The sequence below is a fragment of the Salvelinus fontinalis genome, chromosome 26, assembly GCF_029448725.1.
Source record: "Salvelinus fontinalis isolate EN_2023a chromosome 26, ASM2944872v1, whole genome shotgun sequence".
NCBI classification, from domain to species: domain Eukaryota; kingdom Metazoa; phylum Chordata; class Actinopteri; order Salmoniformes; family Salmonidae; genus Salvelinus; species Salvelinus fontinalis.
Window position 1 is genome coordinate 46,953,363 of NC_074690.1, and position 19,623 is coordinate 46,972,985.

General features: G+C 44.6%; 1 protein-coding gene across 1 annotated transcript in view; it reads right to left on the minus strand.

Moving 5' to 3' along the window:
- The window catches only part of LOC129824478 (insulin receptor-like), a 90,285-nt gene that overhangs the window by 11,523 nt on the left and 59,139 nt on the right, over window positions 1-19,623 (minus strand). Inside the window, exons 5-21 of the mRNA XM_055884181.1 lie at window positions 17,111-17,250; window positions 16,860-17,004; window positions 16,326-16,540; window positions 15,807-15,933; window positions 15,351-15,466; window positions 14,568-14,699; window positions 12,412-12,579; window positions 8,928-9,126; window positions 6,117-6,409; window positions 5,415-5,554; window positions 4,668-4,827; window positions 4,359-4,461; window positions 3,612-3,679; window positions 3,128-3,357; window positions 2,135-2,245; window positions 1,676-1,838; window positions 339-468 (exon numbers count right to left, since the gene is read on the minus strand). Coding sequence (XP_055740156.1) covers window positions 339-468; window positions 1,676-1,838; window positions 2,135-2,245; window positions 3,128-3,357; window positions 3,612-3,679; window positions 4,359-4,461; window positions 4,668-4,827; window positions 5,415-5,554; window positions 6,117-6,409; window positions 8,928-9,126; window positions 12,412-12,579; window positions 14,568-14,699; window positions 15,351-15,466; window positions 15,807-15,933; window positions 16,326-16,540; window positions 16,860-17,004; window positions 17,111-17,250 — 2,640 coding nt within the window. The remainder of the gene's footprint in view (window positions 1-338; window positions 469-1,675; window positions 1,839-2,134; window positions 2,246-3,127; window positions 3,358-3,611; window positions 3,680-4,358; window positions 4,462-4,667; window positions 4,828-5,414; window positions 5,555-6,116; window positions 6,410-8,927; window positions 9,127-12,411; window positions 12,580-14,567; window positions 14,700-15,350; window positions 15,467-15,806; window positions 15,934-16,325; window positions 16,541-16,859; window positions 17,005-17,110; window positions 17,251-19,623) is intronic.

Sequence of the window (19,623 nt, forward strand, 5' to 3'; positions counted from 1 at the left end):
CCTGCCCTGAGCCTGCCTGCCGTTCTGTACCTCTGACTTACCCTGGATTACTGACCTCTGCCTGCCCTCGACCTGCCCTGGCCTGTCCCCTTGTATAATAAATATTGTGAGAACTGTACTATCCTCCTCCTGTGTCTGCATCTGGTCATATCCTGAGTCGTGATATGTTGGGAAAAACCGACCGGTTGTTTACAAAGCATGTGACAAATAACATTTGAATGGTGAAAAACAGGGACACCGCTTCGGCCCGTGAGGACTGCAGTTGACAATCCCTGCATTCGACAGTCGGCAAGCATTCACACAGAGAAAGACAGACAAACACAGTCACGTGTCCTCACCAGCAGTCTGAGTTTGCAGTGAACACGCCATCCTTCAGAGACTCAGGAGCCATCCAGCGGACAGGAAGCAGACCCTTCCCTCCCTTCCTGTAGTAGTCCGTCTCATAGATGTCTCTGGTCATGCCAAAGTCTGAAGGAGTGGGGGACAATTAGAACACAACCCACAGATCTGTTAGGACCCGATCAAAAACATTCAAATGATATTCTTTGACTTGGTTTTAACTATATTAACATATTAAACGCTTAATAAGGGTGTATTTAACTGATCCGTAGAAACAGTACAACTGAAAAGTAAGGTGGTGAGTTGCCATACCTCCTATCTTGACAGTCAAGTACTGTCGGCCATTTGTGTGTGTATATATTGGAGCTGGGCGATATGAACAAAAAGTCATAACGCAAAAAATGTTACTATTTTGCTCGATAACGATAAATACAAAAGTACATTTTGTTTTTAATGGACAGTTACTTTACATTAGCGGCAGGGCTTTATACATATTTCTCCCAGTGCCATGTAAGACAACAGATGGTAGCCTATGATTTAAAAAAGCTATTTCATCTAACATATCCATGGAATGCATGATTTATATTTTTAGGTGCAACCGGTCAAAATAGGATCCAGAATTATCATATTTATTTTTGGGTGCTTCAGAGAGGAATTTGCCGACATCTTTGTGGCCTAGGCTATATTATTTACCGCCTGAGAAAGTGGGAACTCAAAAAACACTTATCTAGATTGCGAACTCTAAATATGATTTTTTTTTTGCTGGATAGCCATGTAGTCTAATTGATTAATCTATTAGTAAATGTAATGTGGTACAAAAACTTTCCAGCACTAGGCCTAGGCTACTTGATGTAGGCCTATTCACCGCAAGTGGAGGGCTCCACAACAAAACCCATACTAAATACCCTACTCCGGTTGTAAAGTGGTGCCATGAACTCAACATATATCAATAATATACTCACAGAAAGCTGTGACTCTCCTCTCTGTAACTAGAACAACAGGAGCTGCTTTAAAAACTGTATTTTCCCCGCAATTGTATTTTGAACAACGGTCATATTCTCAGAATGCATCTCTCCCTCCTTCGTGCGCAGTCGGGAGAGGGAATGAGAGTGGCTCGCTCACACAGCAGCCAAAAGCGAAACAGGCAGATACTTTCATAACAGGAACAAACATAATGCATAGGCTATTACAGTTGACCACATAATGGTTTTAGAACAATCTACAGGAACGTTGTATAGCAAAATCACAAAAAAAATGACTGTCATAAGCAAAATAAGATCATGTTGATCATTTTCGGTTTATCATCCCAGCTCGTGTGTATATATATGTACTCTACCTCCTATCTTAACAGTGAAGTCCTGCGCCACCATGCAGTTCCTAGCAGCCAGGTCTCTGTGGACAAACTTCTTGGCGTTGAGGTAGGCCATGCCATCTGCTATCTCTGCTGCCATCTGAATCATCTCCTTCAGAGTGGGGGGCGGGCGCCCTGTAGGGTTATTCTGTAAAATATAAACAATAATACATTTATTAATACTAGGGCTAATTTACAAAAAATGAGGGTCACAATAATTCTAGGCTGCATCCCAAATGGCACCCAATTCCGTATATAGTGCACTACTTTTGACCAGGGCCTATAGAGCTCAGGTCAAAAGTAGGGCACTATATAGGGAATCGGGTGCAATTTAGTCTCGCTTTGGCCAGCAGAGTTAGTCAGCCAGCCAGCCAGAGACAGTGCAAGACTAGTCTGGTTTCCAACAAGACACAAGGGGGCAGTAGAGTGTGTGTGTGTATGTACCTCAGAGTCAGGGCGGAGGCAGCGCAGGTAGCTCTTCAAATCACCGTGTGTCATCAGCTCCATGACAACAAGAGTGGGCTGGCCCTTAGAGACCACACCCATCAGACGCACCTGAGGGAATATTTTGTTTACCTTACTTGCTTTGATTCTTGAACTGTGGCAGCTACCAACACCTACTTTTTGAAGACAATTCTCCTATTCATGATCATGGTATGTGGTGGTCACACCTTCCTCACCAATAGTTTGTGTCGGGAGGCTAGCGTCAGTCTGTTATGTCTGGAGTATTTATCCTGTCTTATCCAGTGTCTTGTGTGAATTTAAGTATGCTCCCTCTAATTCTCTCTCTCTCCCTCTCCTCCCAGAGGACCTGAACCCTGGGACCATGCCTCAGGACTACCTGGCCTGATGACTCCCTGCTGTCCCCAGTCCACCTGGTCGTGCTGATGCTCCAGTTTCAACTGTTCTGCTTGCGGCTATGAACCCTGACTTGTTCACTGGACGTGCTACCTTGTCCCTGACCGACTCTCTCTCTCTACCGCACCTGCTGTCTCTAACTCTGAATGCTCGGCTATGAAAAGCCAACTGACATTTACTCCTGAGGTGCTGACCTGTTGCACCCTCTACAACCACTGTGATTATTATTATTTGACCCTGCTGGTCATCTATGAACGTTTGAACATCTTGGCCATGTACTGTTATAATCTCCACCCGGCACAGCCAGAAGTGGACTGGCCACTCCTCAGAGCCTGGTTCCTCTATAGGTTTCTGCCTTTCTAGGGAGTTTTTCCTAGCCACCGTGCTTCTACAACTGCATTGCTTAATGTTTGGGGTTTTAGGCTGAGTTTCTGTATAGTACTTTGTGACATCGGCTGATGTAAAAAGGGCTTTACAAATACATTTGATTGATTGATTGATCCTTATTACAAGCTGCTAAATGACAGAAATGTAAACGTAAGGTGGCATCCCCTTCTATAGCCTCTGTAGGTCTCTCACCACATGGTGGCAGGTGAAGCCCTTCATGACGGAGGCCTCGTTGAGGAACTCTATTCTCTCTCTCAGACTGGCCGACTCGTTGACCGTCTTCACCGCCACGCTTGTCTCCGGCTCGCCCTTCACGATGTCCTTGGCGATGCCCTCGTAGACCATGCCGAACGAGCCCTGACCCAGTTCACGCAGGATGTTGATCTTATCTCTGCCCACCTCCCAGTCGTCGGGCTCGTACACTGCAGATCACAACACACACACAGTCAATGGCTGGACACTACTAGACAGCAACAATTAAGTCTTGTACATTCTACATCTCTGATTCGCATAGACATCCACCATAGTGCTAATGTTGTGACAGCTAGTATGTGTCAGTTGTCTATTTACATGGTATACTAGTTTGAACATCAAAATCCAGTCAGCTATGCTTTTAAACAGGTGTATTCACAAAGGTCAGCTGAGAATAAAGAATATTATTATAATGTGTCCTTACTGTCAGCAGCACTGAGGTACTCTGGGTTGGAGGATGTGTAGAGGGGTCCAGAGGGGCCCTGGGTTTGCCTTGAGGGAACACAAGGAGGTAGGGGTAAATAATATATCATGATTATACACTGAGTGCACAAAACATGACAGACTGACCAGATGAAAGCTATGATCCATTATTGATGTCACTTGTTAAATCCACGTCCATCAGTGTAGATGAAGGGGAGGAGACAGGTTAAACCTCGAGACAATTGAGACATGGATTGTGTATGTGTGCCATTCAGAGGATGAATGGGCAAGACAAAAGATTGAAGTGTCTTTGAACGGGGTATGGTAGTAGGTGCCAGGGTGCACCGGTTTGAGTGTTTCAAGAACTGCAACGCTGCTCTCGCTCAACCGTTTCCAGTGTGTATCAAGGCTTGTAAGTAAGCATTTCACGGTAAAGTCTACACTTGTTGTATTTGGCGCATGTGGCAAATAAAATTTGATTTGAAGAATGGTCGGTCCCCCACCCAAAGGACATCCAGCCAACTTGAATGAAATCAAATGGGAATTTAGACCACTATTAGTTGAGTCATGTGTTAGTGCTGGGCTGTAACAAAAGCCTATAAATACTACTGGTGTAATACTACTAGTCAGGAGAGAAGCTTTGTAACACTACGTGCCTATTCTTGAACAACAGACTACACACCAGGCCGATTCTTTCATAGATAGTTGGGTTGGCTGTAGAAAGACGTGTAGAAAGCATAATACGTACTTCTTCTTGAACATGACGAATCCCCCCGCTGTCATCAGTATCAGCAAAACAATAAAAATGACTGAACCAATGATAATCTTCAACATGTTGGATGGATCCACCCCTAAAAACACATCGCCATGGAGAAAGTCAGTTATGGTCACATACAATTATTTTCTTAATTTTACTGTGCCTCGGTGTGCTCTAATGTTTAGGAGATTTAGGCCAGGTTTCTGGTGCTGCTAATGTAAAAGCTGCATATACAACTTATATTTGATTGATTCACTGATTGGTCAAGCGGTCTGTGGTGTGTGTGTGTACGTCTCTTACGCAGGTCTTCTACGTAGAAGTGTGTGGGGTCAGTCCAAGAGCCGTTTCCTGCCAGCGAGGTGGCTCGGATCCTCACGGTATAATTCCCAGGATGCACCACTCTCAGCTTGCAGCCCTCCGACTGCTGGTACATCTTCCTGGACACACAGTGGTGCTGCTCCTGGAACAAACACACACTATATTTTCATTTATTTATCTGCGTTGTAAGAGGAGAGGAATTACAGGGGACAGGAGAAGCCACTTAAGATATATATTTTTTTGTTGAAGTATTGATTGAAAAAACAGGACATGCGTAATAGACTTAAGATTGGAAACAACACACAGAGCAAACAGAATATAATGTCTATGTGAATCAGATGTGTTTTGAAATCATTGCATATAAAGCCAATAATAACACTAATGACCTGATTTGAGAAAAACATGTTTGTGCAATAACTATTATTCGAGAACCACCGGAGTGATTATGTTGTTTTCAACATCAGCGATGACTATGGCCTTTGCAGTGTTTCCATGGTAACTAAAACACAGCGCTGATGCAACATCGGGCTATTATTACTTTTCCATTGCCGGTCCTATTCACTAAATGAGAGCAGCGAGACTGTGGTACTGCTCAATGTATTATATTAAATGAGACTATGGGGCACATCCGGTGTTCAGTATTTGTCTGTTTGTGTGTGTGTTTATGCTTGCGTGCCTGTGTGTGTTTGCATACGTGTGTGTCTGTGTGACATGTATGAGAGCTCTCACCTCTGTGTCTCCCAGTCTCTTATAGTTGACTTCATACAGGATGATCATGCCGTTGGGGGCATTAGGCTCAAGCCACTTAATATGAACGGTGTACTCAGTCACGTCGTAGCTGATGGGCCCCACTATGTCATCTGCTTTGTCTGTAGACAGGATACACAAGGTGTTAAAATGGCCTCATTACTCTATCCTACTGCTACAAACACCATTGGTCTAGAAATACTGTGCAAAAGTAGACAAGAAATCATCATGTTAAACTGGCTTATTACTTCTTACAGTGGTTTCTTAAAGGGATACGTTTGGTTTATTACTCCTTACAGTGGTTTCTTAAAGGGATACGTTTGGTTTATTACTTCTTACAGTGGTTTCTTAAAGGGATACTTTGGTTTAATACTTCTTACAGTGATTTCTTAAAGGGATACTTTGGGATTTTGGTAATGAGGGCCTTTTTCTACCTCCCCAGAGTCAGATTCACTTTTTATGCTAGCAGATACCATGGACTTCCAGTCATTGCTCTAACGCTAGTTAGCGTTGGCTTGCGAAACTACGTCCAACTTTCTTCATACTGGACACAGAGACATCAAAATGGTATCCATGAGTTCATCTAACTGTGGTAAAGTAGATAGAAGGCCTCATTACCAAAGTATTGCTTTAAGTAGTGGGTGTGCGTGTATGTGTAGTGTACTAGTATGTAGATAGCCTCACCCTCAGGCATGGTGCGAGCTGAGACGAAGGCTGCCATACTGCAGCGTGAGGGGTCTGTGGGGTGGTTGCAGGCCAGCACATCGATCTGGTACGAGGTAAAGTGTCGGAGGCCGGAGATGACCGTAGACTCCTTGGCAAACACTGTCAGCTGGATTTTAGTGCTCTCCACACCCTTTCCATCGTCACTGTCTGGGCCGCGGGTGATGAAACCTTCGGACAGGGTGGTGGGCATCGTGGCGAATGACGGCTGCGTCTGATTGGCTACGCCCATGGTGGAGCGGCGCTGTCTTGGTCTTGGAGGGAATGAGGGATAATCAATTCATTAATCAAATCAATCATTTATTTTATTATAACAACTATTTGCTAAATAGATCACACCATTATGTTGAGACTATTGCTACTGGGTAGATTGCTGAGTCCTATTCATAAGGCACCAAACGAAATTCAATTAGCCTTGAAGGAGAGAAAAAAAATGTTGCGTCCCGACAGTCTCTCCTTCCTCCTGAAGTGTGCACTCGTTCACTACTCCCCATACATTTCAAAGCATGCCCCCCCGGTGTAGACATGGGCTAGAAAGAGTTTTCATGTCAGTCATTTCATTTCAAATCCATGAACACTTCGGGAGAAAGGAGAGATTATTGGGACGCAACCGAGCCCTGAGTTGGATGATGTGTGTTGCTGGGGAAACAGAATGCAGGTAAAGATCGCTCAGCTTGTCTGACAAGAGGAAGGGATGGCAGTACAAATGATGAATGACGACAGCTTACCTTAAACACATTGTGAATGTGTGTGTTAGAGGTCGACCGATTATGAATTTTCAACGCCGATACCGATTATTGGAGGACCAAAAATGGCCGCTATCGATTAAATCGGACGATTTTTATATATATATTTGTAATAACGACAATTACAACAATATTGAATGAATAATGAGCACTTTTATTTTAACTTAATATAATAAATATATAAAATCTATTTAGTCTCAAATAAATAATGAAACATGCTCAATTTGGTTTAAACAATGCAAAAACACAGTGTTGGAGAAGAAAGTAAAAGCACAATATGTGCCATGTAAAAAAGCTAACGTTTAAGTTCCTTGCTCAGAACATATGAAAGCTGGTGGTTCAATATTCCCAGTTAAGAAGTTTTAGTTTGTAGTTATTATAGGAATTATAACGCGTCGACTATTTCTCTCTATACCATTTGTATTTCATATACCTTTGACTATTGGATGTTCTAATAGGCACTTTAGTATTGCCAGCCTAGTCTCGGGAGTTGATAGGCTTGAAGTCATAAACAGAGCTGTTCTTCAAGCATGGTTAAGAGCTGCTGGCAAACGCAGGAAAGTTTGAATGAATGCTTACGAGACTGCTCTATCAAATGTCAAATCATAGACTTAATTATAATATAATAAACACAGAAATACGAGCCTTAGGTCATTAATATGGTCAAATCCGGAAACTATCATTTCGAAAACAAAACATTTATTCTTTCAGTGAAATACGGAACCGTTCCGTATTTTATCGAACAGGTGGCAACCCTAAGTCTACATATTGCTGTTACATTGCACAACCTTCAATGTTATGTCAGAATTCTGTAAAATTCTGGCAAATTAGTTCAGAGTTCGCAATGAGCCAGGCGGCCCAAACTGTTGCGTATACCCTGACTCTGCTTGCACTGAATGCAAGAGAAGTGACACAATTTCCCTAGTTAATATTGCATGCTAACATGAATTTCTTTTAACTAAATATGCAGGTTTAAAAAATATATACTAATGTGTATTGATTTTAACAAAGGCATTGATGTTTATGGTTAGGTACATTTGTGCAAAGATTGTGCTTTTTCGGCAATGCACTTCTGTTATATCATCACCAGTTTGGCGAAGTTGAAGTAGGCTGTGATTCGATGATAAATTAACAGGCACCGCATTGATTATAATCAACGCAGAACAAGCTAGTTAACCTACTAATATCATCAACCATGTGTAGTTAACTAGTGATTATGTGAGGATAGATTGTTTTTGATAAGATAAGTTTAATGGTAGCTAGCAACTTACATTGGCTCCTTGCTGCACTCGCATAACAGGTAGTCAGCCTGCCACGCAGTCGACTCGTGTAGTGCAATGTAATTGGCCATAATCGACATCCAAAAAGGCAGATTACTGATTGTTATGAAAACTTGAAGTCGGCCCTAATTTATCGGCCATGCCGCTCGGTTGACCTCTAGTGTGTGTACATGGTGTGTTATGCTATGTATGCTGGTTCTTTTGTACCCTGATTACACAATTAACCAATTCTAATTCATACAATGAAGACTTTGACTGATTGATTTATCAATCAATCGATATCAATCAAATGGATTATATAAAGCCCTTTTTACATCAGCAGTTGTCACAAAGGGCATATACAGATACCCAGCCTAAAACCCAGAAGAGCAAGCAATGCAGATATAGAAGCACGGTGGCTAGGAAAAACTAGAAAGGCAGGAACCTAGGAAGAAACCTAGAGAGGAACCAGGCACCGAGGGTGCCCAGTCCTCTTCTGGCTGTGCCGGGTGGAGATTAGAAGAGTATATGGCTATTAAAGCCAGATCGTTCTTCAAGATGTTCAAACGTTCATAGATGACCAGCAGGGTCAAATAATAATCACAGTAGTTACAGAGGGTGCAACAGGTCAGCACCTCAGGAGTAAATGTCAGTTGGCTTTTCATAGCCGAGCATTCAGATCAAGACAGCAGGTGCGGTAGAAGGAGAAATAGAGACATTTGTCCTTGATTGATTGACTGACTGACTGAGGTAGATGTCATACGTACTTGGGCTCGAAGACCTCGTTGTGGATGTAGTTCTCGAAGGTCTTACGGTACTCTGAGTCCTCGGCCTCCTTCTTCAGCTGTTTGTCTGTTTTGGGACAGGCACAGCAGCGGCCACCCTGCCCCTCGTCCTCAGTCTGGTTCCACTTGGCCTCCTCATCACTGTCCACTTGGGTGGGCACCCGCGACGGCAGCTTCATACCTGGAGGGAGGCATGGAGAGAGAGTCAGAGGCAAAGATGGACAGAGACAGAGGCAGAGAGAGAAATAGACATACAAAGATGGAGACAGGAGGAGACACAGAGTCAGAGACAGACAAAGATAGAGACAGAGACAGGCACACAGAGCCGGGGGAGCCTGTCATTAATTGTCAGCAATATCTTTGCTGGTTGATATACACCTACTCTGACATGATTCCCCTACAGACTAGTGTTGTCTAGACTCCTGACTGCTTGGGCGAGTGAGTGGGAGTAGAGGAGGAAAAGAAGAAGTTAAAGTAGAACATGTGTGTGTGCTACAGAGTGAGTGGCTACCACTTGTTAGAAGGCCAAATCAGGTAAAGAACCATTCCATCCACCTCAATCACAGAACTTCACAGTCTCTCACACCCTGACCTTTCAGCGGTGTTTTCCAAGTACATGGGGTAGCACATAGAAAACGTAGCCAGCCAGGTTGTTCCGGACTGCGGTGGATTTCTTTCGTAGAACGAGTTCTATTTTGGTGGTCTCTACTACATTCTAATGCCTTGATTCTATTCGAAATACACAACTAAATCATTGAATACTTTAACGACTTTACCTCCCAGATTGGTAAAATGAGGTGTATTATTGAGAGAAAAAAGACCAGACTTAACAATCAAAATGACTGAAAATGTATGAATTCAGCGTGTTAGTTGTTTTGGAAATTGTAGGCCAGTGGTATTCAAAGTCGGGGTCGCGGGGAAATTGCAGCCGGGTCGCCTTTTTGGTTGGGTTGTGTTTCGGAGGACGCATGGCTCTCGACCCTCGCCTCTCCCGAGTCCGTACGGTAGTTGCAGTGATGAGACGAGACTGTAACTACTACCAATTGGATACCACAAAATTGTGTAGGGGAAAAAAAGGGGGGGTAAATATGTATATATTTTTTTATAAAATAAAAAAAATAGACCTGCAGGTATGACTGAAGGATGAAGCAGGTGTTAAACATGAGCTCTAATACACAGAAAGCAGTAGTCGACTACCTCGATGTCAACGTTTTAATCAAATCAGTAGTCAAATCATGTATCGTGACATTAGCTTTTATAACCTTCAATCCGTTTTCTTTAATGCTATTTCGGACCAGAATGAGGTTCTCTCCACTACCAATTGTTCCTGCAGTGAGTGTTCAACATACTCATTGAATGTTTTCATAATTTATCTGCAGATAATCGTCAAAAAGCAGTAGTAGCCTACCATTACGCAAATTAGGGGGCCAAGTGAACGTCCCTCAAACCGATGCGATCTGGTTCCGTGCCCTTAACAAATCCGATCAAACAGAACAACTCATCACTAGGCTACACTGACGAGTCACGTTAGCAGTCACTGACAAGTCTTCACGGGTTTCGAATCTTAGGAAAATACAAACAAGCTCTTTGGTTTACTTGTTCCGATGCTACACCATGGGCATTATAACAATAATTAAGTGGATTTCAACTCATCGTTACCACTTACATTACATGGCAAGTGTAAATTCACTCACAGGAGACAATGAAGAAACATCATGGTCTCCCTCCTCCATGAAAATACATTTGACCGCAGCCAACCACGGTGTACAATAATAAACACAGGTATCGAGAGACGGGACAGACAGCAGACTGACAAACCAGCGGTTTCCCTGTCATCGCTCACTTTGTGACTGACAGGCACCTGTCCTACCAATTGATCACTAGATTATGCATATCGTTCGGGAGAAGCCTATACAGACTCTTCTGACTTGCGATTTGAACGTTTTAAACTAAAAGAAACCTAGTTCATTTATGATGTGGAAAAAGTCGCCGGCTTATAATTAATCTGTTATCGGCTATTTAGCCGCTGCCTTTCTGGCAGTAATCCAATAGAGTAGAATATTCCACCGAAGAAGACACTCACACTCACCTTTCTGGAAGTTGTCAAACTAATGATAGTCGCATAAATATACGGAACAAAAATATAAACACAACATGTATAGTGTTGGTCCCATGTTTCATGAGCTGAAATAAAAGATCCCAGAAATGTTCCGTACGCACACATTTTTTAGGGGTGCACAAATGTGTTTACATCCCTGTTGGTGAGCAGTTCTCCTTTGCCAAGATAATCCATCCACCTGACAGGTGCGGCGTATTAAACAGCATGACCATTACACAGGTGCACAATAAACGGCCGCAAAAATGTGCAGTTTTGCCACAGAACACAATGCCAGAGATGTCATGCGTTTTGAGAGAGCGCGCAATTGGCATGCTGACCGCAGGAATGTCCACCAGAGCTGTTGCCAGAGAATAAAAAGTTCATTTCTCTACCATAAGCCACCTCCAACGTCGTTTTAGAGAATGTGGTACGTTCAACCGGTCTCACAACCGGAGACCACGTGTATGGCGTTGTGTGGGCGAGCGGTTTGCTGATGTCAACGTTGTGAACAGAGTGGCCCATGGTGACGGTGGGGTTATGGTTTGGGCAGGCATAAGCTACGGACAACGAACACAATGGCATTTTATCGATACCGTGACGAGATCCTGAGGCCCATTGCCCCATTTTACAGGTATCTGTGACCAACAGATGCATATTTATTTTATTTTTATTTTATTTTACCGTTATTTTACCAGGTAAGTTGACTGAGAACACATTCTCATTTGCAGCAACGACCTGGGGAATAGTTACAGGGGAGAGGAGGGGGATGAATGAGCCAATTGTAAACTGGGGATTATTAGGTGACCATGATGGTTTGAGGGCCAGATTGGGAATTTAGCCAGGACACCGGGGTTAACACCCCTACTCTTACGATAAGTGCCATGGGATCTTTAATGACCTCAGAGAGTCAGGACACCCGTTTAACGTCCCATCCGAAATACGGCACCCTACACAGGGCAGTGTCCCCAATCACTGCCCTGGGGCATTGGGATATTTTTTTTTAGACCAGAGGAAAGAGTGCCTCCTACTGGCCCTCCAACACCACTTCCAGCAGCATCTGGTCTCCCATCCAGGGCCTGACCAGGACCAACCCTGCTTAGCTTCAGAAGCAAGCCAGCAGTGGTATGCAGGGTGGTATGCTGCTGGCGCAATTGTAAACTGTATTACCAGTCATGTGAAATCCATAGATTAGGGCCTAATGAATTTATTTCAATTGACTAATTTTCTCATATGAATTGTAACTCAGCAAAATCAATGAAATTGTTGCATGTTGCGTTTTATATTTTTGTTCAGTATATATGATGCCTATGAACCGCCTTTCTGACTGAAGTTACATTTGTAGAATAGAATAGTCTCTCTAAAACACACCTTTCTGACAGTAGTCAAACTTGTAGAGCTCGCTGGCCTCAGACTGCTGCTGACAGTACACCAGGTAGTGAGTGATGTTCCCGTTGGGGTCCGTTGGGGGCTTCCACTTCAGGATGATCTGAGAGGACGAGTTAGATGATGAGATGGGGTCCAGGGGCACGGACGGTTCTGGGGGAGAACACAGATACATACCATATACGGGTTACTAATGTCTATGACAGAGAAATTCTAAATCTGGACCTGACGTCCAGTCCCAGTACTGGTTTTCATACCTGCCTTTGAATCTGAGACGGACTCAAACTTGGCACATCGGGTGAGTGCAATTAACTATCAGGTAAAAAAGGTCCAGAATCAGATTTTAATATCCCTGGTCTATGATATAAACCAACTCAATTCTGTTAGTGCAGGGTTATTCAAATCGTGGCCTTGAGGTCTGTACACTGTTGCTATGTATCCATTCTTCCTTGCTAACCATTGAATCATTCTAGACTGTGAGTGTACTCTCGGGCCAAATAACCAATCAACTAACTACCGGGGAGAAATGAGCACCAGCAGTCCTGCGTAAGTCAATGCCCGGACATGAACTCCCCTTTATTTAGTCAAATAACAATACGATAACGAGCAAAAGGTTCACAGTGTTCGATATGCTTCTTTCTAAATAACTACAATGTATGTATCAGCAGTGGAAGGGGGAGGGGTAAAACCCCCCCCAGGGTGAGTGACTGACTGGCAGACAGGACAGAGAGTACCAGGCATCACTGTCTGTACCGGTGTGTGATTACATTCGGTCTGTGAGTGATGATGATGACACCTACAGGGTACAGGTCAGACCACATTGTCAGACTCTGTTCGAGAACAATGAACATGAAGTCTAATGAGAGATTCTCCTCTCGAGGCATGTGTGTGTGAGCGTTTGTGGGGGCGACGGAGTCGTGACACGGGACAGGTGCCTGACAGGCGAGGTGGGTGAAACTAGAAAAACGAGAACACCCTGGAGAATGCACGCCGCCCTCCAGCCAGCTTGTCGATGGTGCTGTGCCAGCCGCTATGATTTCAGAGAACAAAGATCATGTTCAATGAAAGCTTCTCCTGGAGGTATGTGGGGTTGATGGAGTCACGACACAAGACGGGGTGAACCCAGGTTCGGGTTCAACCGCCACATAGACAGAGAGACAGAGGTAGCCTGGATGCCAGCCAAACATAGCGTGACAATGAGTGACAAGGACTTGGCAATAAAGCGGAAACAGATCGGGGACCAGGCTAGAGACGAGAACGGTGAAACTGTAATTACAGTAGAACACGGTTAAAACTGCACCTAGAACACCTTTGACATGCCTGCACGCCTCCGATGGTTGTGTGCCAACTGTGGCCTCACACCAGCCCGTGTGGTGCGCAGAGGCGGCATGCCACGCGGCTGCACTGTAATGTGGTTTATCAGGAAGGAAGGAGACAACGCACAACAAGTACAAAGGAAGCCAGTCAGACTAACTTCAACCCTAAACCCCAGCCTGTCCTCTGGAGACACACACAGTGACACACACAGTGACACACACAGGGAGATCTAAATGCACGCAGGGTGACAATCACACAAACACAAACAGACACACACACACACAGGGTGACATAGGATTCATGACCTCAGCTTGTGTGACTACAGACATAGAGGGCACAAAGCAGAGACACAATGAGACTGGGAGGTACAGGTAGCACTCCTGTCTCATCATCATTTCCTTCCTCTTCCTTGTTCTCGTGCCATTATGACACACCTCAGCTAGCAGTCGAGGTGAGGCAGAGGACAACAGCCAATCTACCAGCTACTGTAGCCCTTAAACTACTTATCCTAACCAGGGGCGGTCAAATCCCACCTTTGCCTCTGGAGAACCTGCTAGCTAATTCATATATTGGATAGTCCACTCACCTGTTGTTCTGATTAAGGGGTTGGGGGAGGGGAATGAGGGCTTGAGATCACCAGAGAGAATGAGGAGTCTTACTCACAGAATTGAATAAAGAACTGTATGGTTGCGTCACAAATTTCACCAAATTCCTTATATGGTGTACTACTTTCGACCAGGGTCCATAATGGTCAGAAGTAGTGCACTATATAGGAAATAGGGTGCCATTTGAGAGGTAGCCAATATCTCAATAAGGGCTCTTACTGGTGGCGTTGGTCCTGACGTAGATGATCTTGCTCTTGGCCCCGAGGACCTGGTGTTCATCAGAGGCAGAGAGCTGGGTCTTGACCATGATGGCGTACTGCGTCCAGGGCTTCAAAGACAAGATCAGGGTACCTGGAAGGAACAATAGTATTGGTACATGTTGCAGCACGGACCCTATTGAGTGGAACACTGGTTGTTCCTTCCTTGCTACTACAGTGACCAGTATGTACTGTATGCTGAAAGTTGTCAAATATGAACGGCTAAGCAGCTAAAATAATTGAACCGTCCGTCCATTCTGTATAGTTGTTAGACGGATTGACAGACAGGTGACACTCATGATGGATTAAAGGTAGACTCGGCGAAATGATGTCGCCACGAGCAGCACCGCATATATTGAGATTAGCGAAATGCAAGACTTCGCTCTCACACAGTCCCACACAGTATCTTCGCACGTGCAAGAGTTCATGCTGGTACAGCATGGTAGCCAGGGCACCAAAACATAGGAGAAGTTGAGCCTCTTAGCTGTTGTGGAAATTGACCCACTGATACTCTTTACTTTCTGGAGCGACGTCATATTGCTGAGTCTACCTTTAATCAACCCGAAACGATTGTTTTGTCCACTTTTATTCATGCACTTGATTCACATTTTGGGGCATCATGTCTTAATAAACATCGTCTTTCTGCATCCAAACCTGCCTTTTGGATTTCCCCCTAGATGTTGACAGTGTACAGGCAGCTATCCTTTCCAATACAGTTGCAAGACAGAAGAGAATGAAACGTTACCTGGCTCCACCTGTGGGTTTCCCTCTGTAGCCCGGGCTGGAGGATCCAGGTCAACTATTACCCAGTTAGAACCACACGCGTCCTGTCCGTCAAACTCTGTCACGTTGCGGTAGGGCCTGGGAGAGGGGAGAGACACAGAACAGCATAGATAAGAAATAAGGAGACACACATACGGCTCTAAAATGGCCCTTAGAGAGGAGGAATTGTACTAGGCTCCTGACTACATTGAATATTTCACAAAGTTCTTCAGAAAGGAAGTGGTTAAATGCTATTACGTCCCTAGGGACGACTGTTTGTGGCCCATAGTGTACTGATACAATTAAAACCCCACTTCTCTGGAAACTGCTCATTCCCAAACAGACTGCTTTGGACTCCAGCTGCCCTTCTGAAAAATTATTTCAGATGGCACAGTCATGTCCAACACACACACACACACACACAAACGTGTGTACTTACGCTTCCTTGTAGAAGAGCATGAAGCCCAGCAGGTCTCTGAAGTCAGGAGGCCAGAACGGTTCCCACCTGATCACGATCTTATCGTGTGTGGCACGCACCTGAGTGAACCGTAACTCCTGGTTCTCACCTGAGAGAGTCACACACACACACACGGTTACTATCACAGGATATGGTCAGTATTACACTGTCCTAGGTCTGTGACACACCACAGACGTACGTACGTGTGTGCACAAGCATGTGTTTGGGGCGGCAGGTAGCCTAGCAGCTAGAGCGTTGGGCCAGTGATCAAAAAGGTCGCTGGTTCGAATCCCCGAGCAGACTAGGCGAAAATCTGCCGATGTGCCCTTGAGCAAGACTTAACCCTAACTGCTCCTGTAAGTTGATCTGGATAAGAACGTCTGCTAAATGACTCAAATGTAAAAAAAAAAAAAAAAAAGATATATATAAAGTGTGTTCATGTCTGCAAATTTGTGTGTTGCCGTTCAAGCGTGTGTGTACTCAAGACCGTACGGTCCTTACAGGAGGCCTGGTCTCCATTGGTCTTGGATACGATGTCGTTCTTGTGCTGTCTGTCTTTGGTGCCCGTCACCTCCTCCATCTTGCGGATCTCTGACATGCAGAGCTTAATGTTGAGTTGAAAGAACATGCGCCCCTGGAGGATGGTCAGGTTGTGTTTGTTCCAGTCCCACAGCTGACGCAGGTTCTGGTTGTCTAACGCGTAGAACGAGTAGCCCCTGGGGGAGACACGGACACCAGGGTTGGGGTCAATTCCATTTCAATTCAAGTCAATTCAGAAAGTCAACCAAATTCCAATTCATTCAATATAATTGGAATTCCTGTGTGCTTTCTGAATTGACTGGAATTGTCCCCAACCCTGACAGACACATTATACTGATGCATTTTTAAGTGTATTTTAAGTATTATTGACAGATATAGTTTAGAATATGAGAGGAGGAGGAGGAGTAAGAGGAGCAGAAAGAGAAAGAAGCGAACTGCGGGGCTTGGAAGAAGAAAGTCGGAGGAGGAAGAGGACGAGAAGGAAAGCCAACTTACCCGTCTATCAGCGTGTCCCCTCTGATGACCTGTAGTTTGCGGAGGAAGGAGAGAGAGACGAGGGCGTAGGAGCGCCGGACAGTCAGATACCCTGTTATTTCCTCCAACTGACCAAGGTTAGCCTCCAGCTCTGCTGCTATGTTATCTACACACCACACAATCAAACCCTTATTAACTCAGAAGGAACTTTGGTTACAAGCAGGGGTGATATGACACACACACACACTGTAGTAAATTAGACAAGGGCTCACTTCCTCCTCTGAGGTTGATTTCCATGCTGCCGTTGAGCACGGTGCATCCTCTCAGAGCCTGTGCTGCTGTCACAGAGTCCACCATCTTCTGGCCCATACACACCTTAGGACACAGCCCAGCACATGGAGCACAGATTAACCTGCAGGAGGAGATGGAGAGAGCACACACGTCAGATAGGGATGAGGGGGAAAAATCCATACAGTAGAGTGTCGCAATTTTATTTTTGGCAATTTTATATTGATACTCTGACTCCAAGTATCTATTAGTAAAAAAAAAATTGATAGGTAGTTAACGTTAGCTAGCCCTAAATCGCCTGTACCTGCGCCAAAACTCCAGATCGTTTTCAAATGTTTGAAATGGTGTGCTGACATGTTAACACTTATCTCCAAAACTCATTTTCGCATGGCTCTCTCGTTCCTCAGCAGCAGTGAGCAATATGTTTGGAAAACCCGATCACAATAAAATCACAGTACATAGAGTCGTGACACACATAGAACCACAATACACATCGTATCAGCACCTAAGTATCGCGATAATATCGTACCGTGAGGTCCCTGGCAATTCCCAGCCCTAAGGTCATACGGTACAAACACACACAAGTCAGAAAACACACACACAGACTAACACAGTCAGACAGAGAGTTCACACAGTCACCGAGTTCGACTCACAGGAGGTGGGAACCACTTCACAGACATAATCAGACTCTCACTCGGCGGTGCAAGCAAGCACGCACACACACACACACACACACACACGGGCAAATAACCTTATAGTCACCTCGCGATGAAAGGAAGGAGGCAATAATCCTTTCAAAAGAGCTACGGTGCCCTCATCTACCCCTCAACCTTCCCAGCGAGAGGGAGAGAGGATGAGAGAGAGGACTACTCTATAACCTAACAATGGAGTTAAGGTCAATCTTTCAGAAGAGAGAAGTATACAATGTTGTACGCCCTGATCGAGCCCTTCAACCTTCAAACACACAGCCAAACCATTCACGATGTGTCACGGTAGTTTTTATGCTGACTGGTTTGAGAGATGAGAGAATGACCTGGTCTAGTGAGTACACAAGCGCGCGCACACTCACTATGTTATCCACACACTCTGGCAGCTCCATCGAGGAAGAGGACATTTGTCTTCCAACCTTTGTTGTTGGGTTCAGTGTGTGTTTCTCCTAGGGCTGTGTCCGACTAAAATAAAACGTCTCTCTATCCCTTTCTCAATCTACACATAATACCCCATAATGACAAAGCAAAAACATGTTTTAAGAAATGTTTGCAAATGTATTAAAAAATCTACTGAAATATCACATTTACTTAAATATCCAGATGCTTTATTCAGTACTTTGTTGAAACACCTTTGGCAGTGATTACAGCCTCGAGTCTTCCTGGGTATTACGCTACAAGCTTGGCACATTTGGGGAGTTTCTCCCATTCTTCTCTGCAGATCCTCTGTCAGGTTGGCTATTTTCAGGTTTCTCCAGAGATGTTCGATCGGGTTCAAGTCCAGGCCACTCAAGGACATTCAGAGACTTGTCTCGAAGCCACTCCTGCGTTGTCTTGTCTGTGTGCTTAGGGTCGTTGTCCTGTTGGAAGGGGAACCTTCGCCCCCAGTCTGAGGTCCTGAGTGCTCCATTCACCTTTCCCTCAATCCTGACTAGTCTCTCAGTCCCTGCTGCTGAAAAACATCCCCACAGCATGATGCTGCCCCCACCATGCCTCACCGTAGGGAGGGTGCCAGGTTTTCTTCCAGACGTGACAATTGGCATTCAGGCCAAAGAGTTCAATCTTGGTTTTATCAGATCAGAGAATCTTGTTCTCATTGTCTGAGACACTTTAGGTGCCTTTTGGCAAACTCCAAGTGGGCTGTCATGTGCCTTTTACTGATTAGTGGCTTCCGTCTGCCCACTCTACCATAAAGACCTGATTGGTGGAGAGTTGCAGAGAGGGTTGTCCTGATGGAAGGTTCTTCCATCTCCACAGAGGAACTCTGGAGCTCTGTCAGAGTGACCATCGGGTTCTTGATCACCTTCCTGAACAAGGCCCTTCTCCCCCGATTGCTCAGTTTGGTAGGGCGGCCAGCTCTAGGAAGAGTCTTTGTGGTTCCAATCTTTTTCCATTTAAGAATGATGGAGGCCACTGTGTTCTTGGGGACCTTCAATGCTGCAGAAATGTTTTAGTACCCTTCCCCAGATCTGTGCCTCGACAAAATCCTGTCTTGGATCTCTACGGACAATTCCTTGACCTCATGGCTTGTTTTTGCTCAGACATGCACTGTCAACTGTGAAACCTTATATAGACAGATGTGTGCCTTTCAAAATCATGTCCAATCAATTGAATTTACCACAGTTGGACTCCTTTCAAGTTGCAGAAATATCTCAAGGATAATCAATGGAAACAGGATGCACCTGAGCTCAATTTCGAGTCTCATAGCAAACGTTCTGAATTCTTATGTAAATAAGGTATTTCTGTTTTTTTTTTTTTATATATATATTGGTCGAGCAACAGCCTATCGA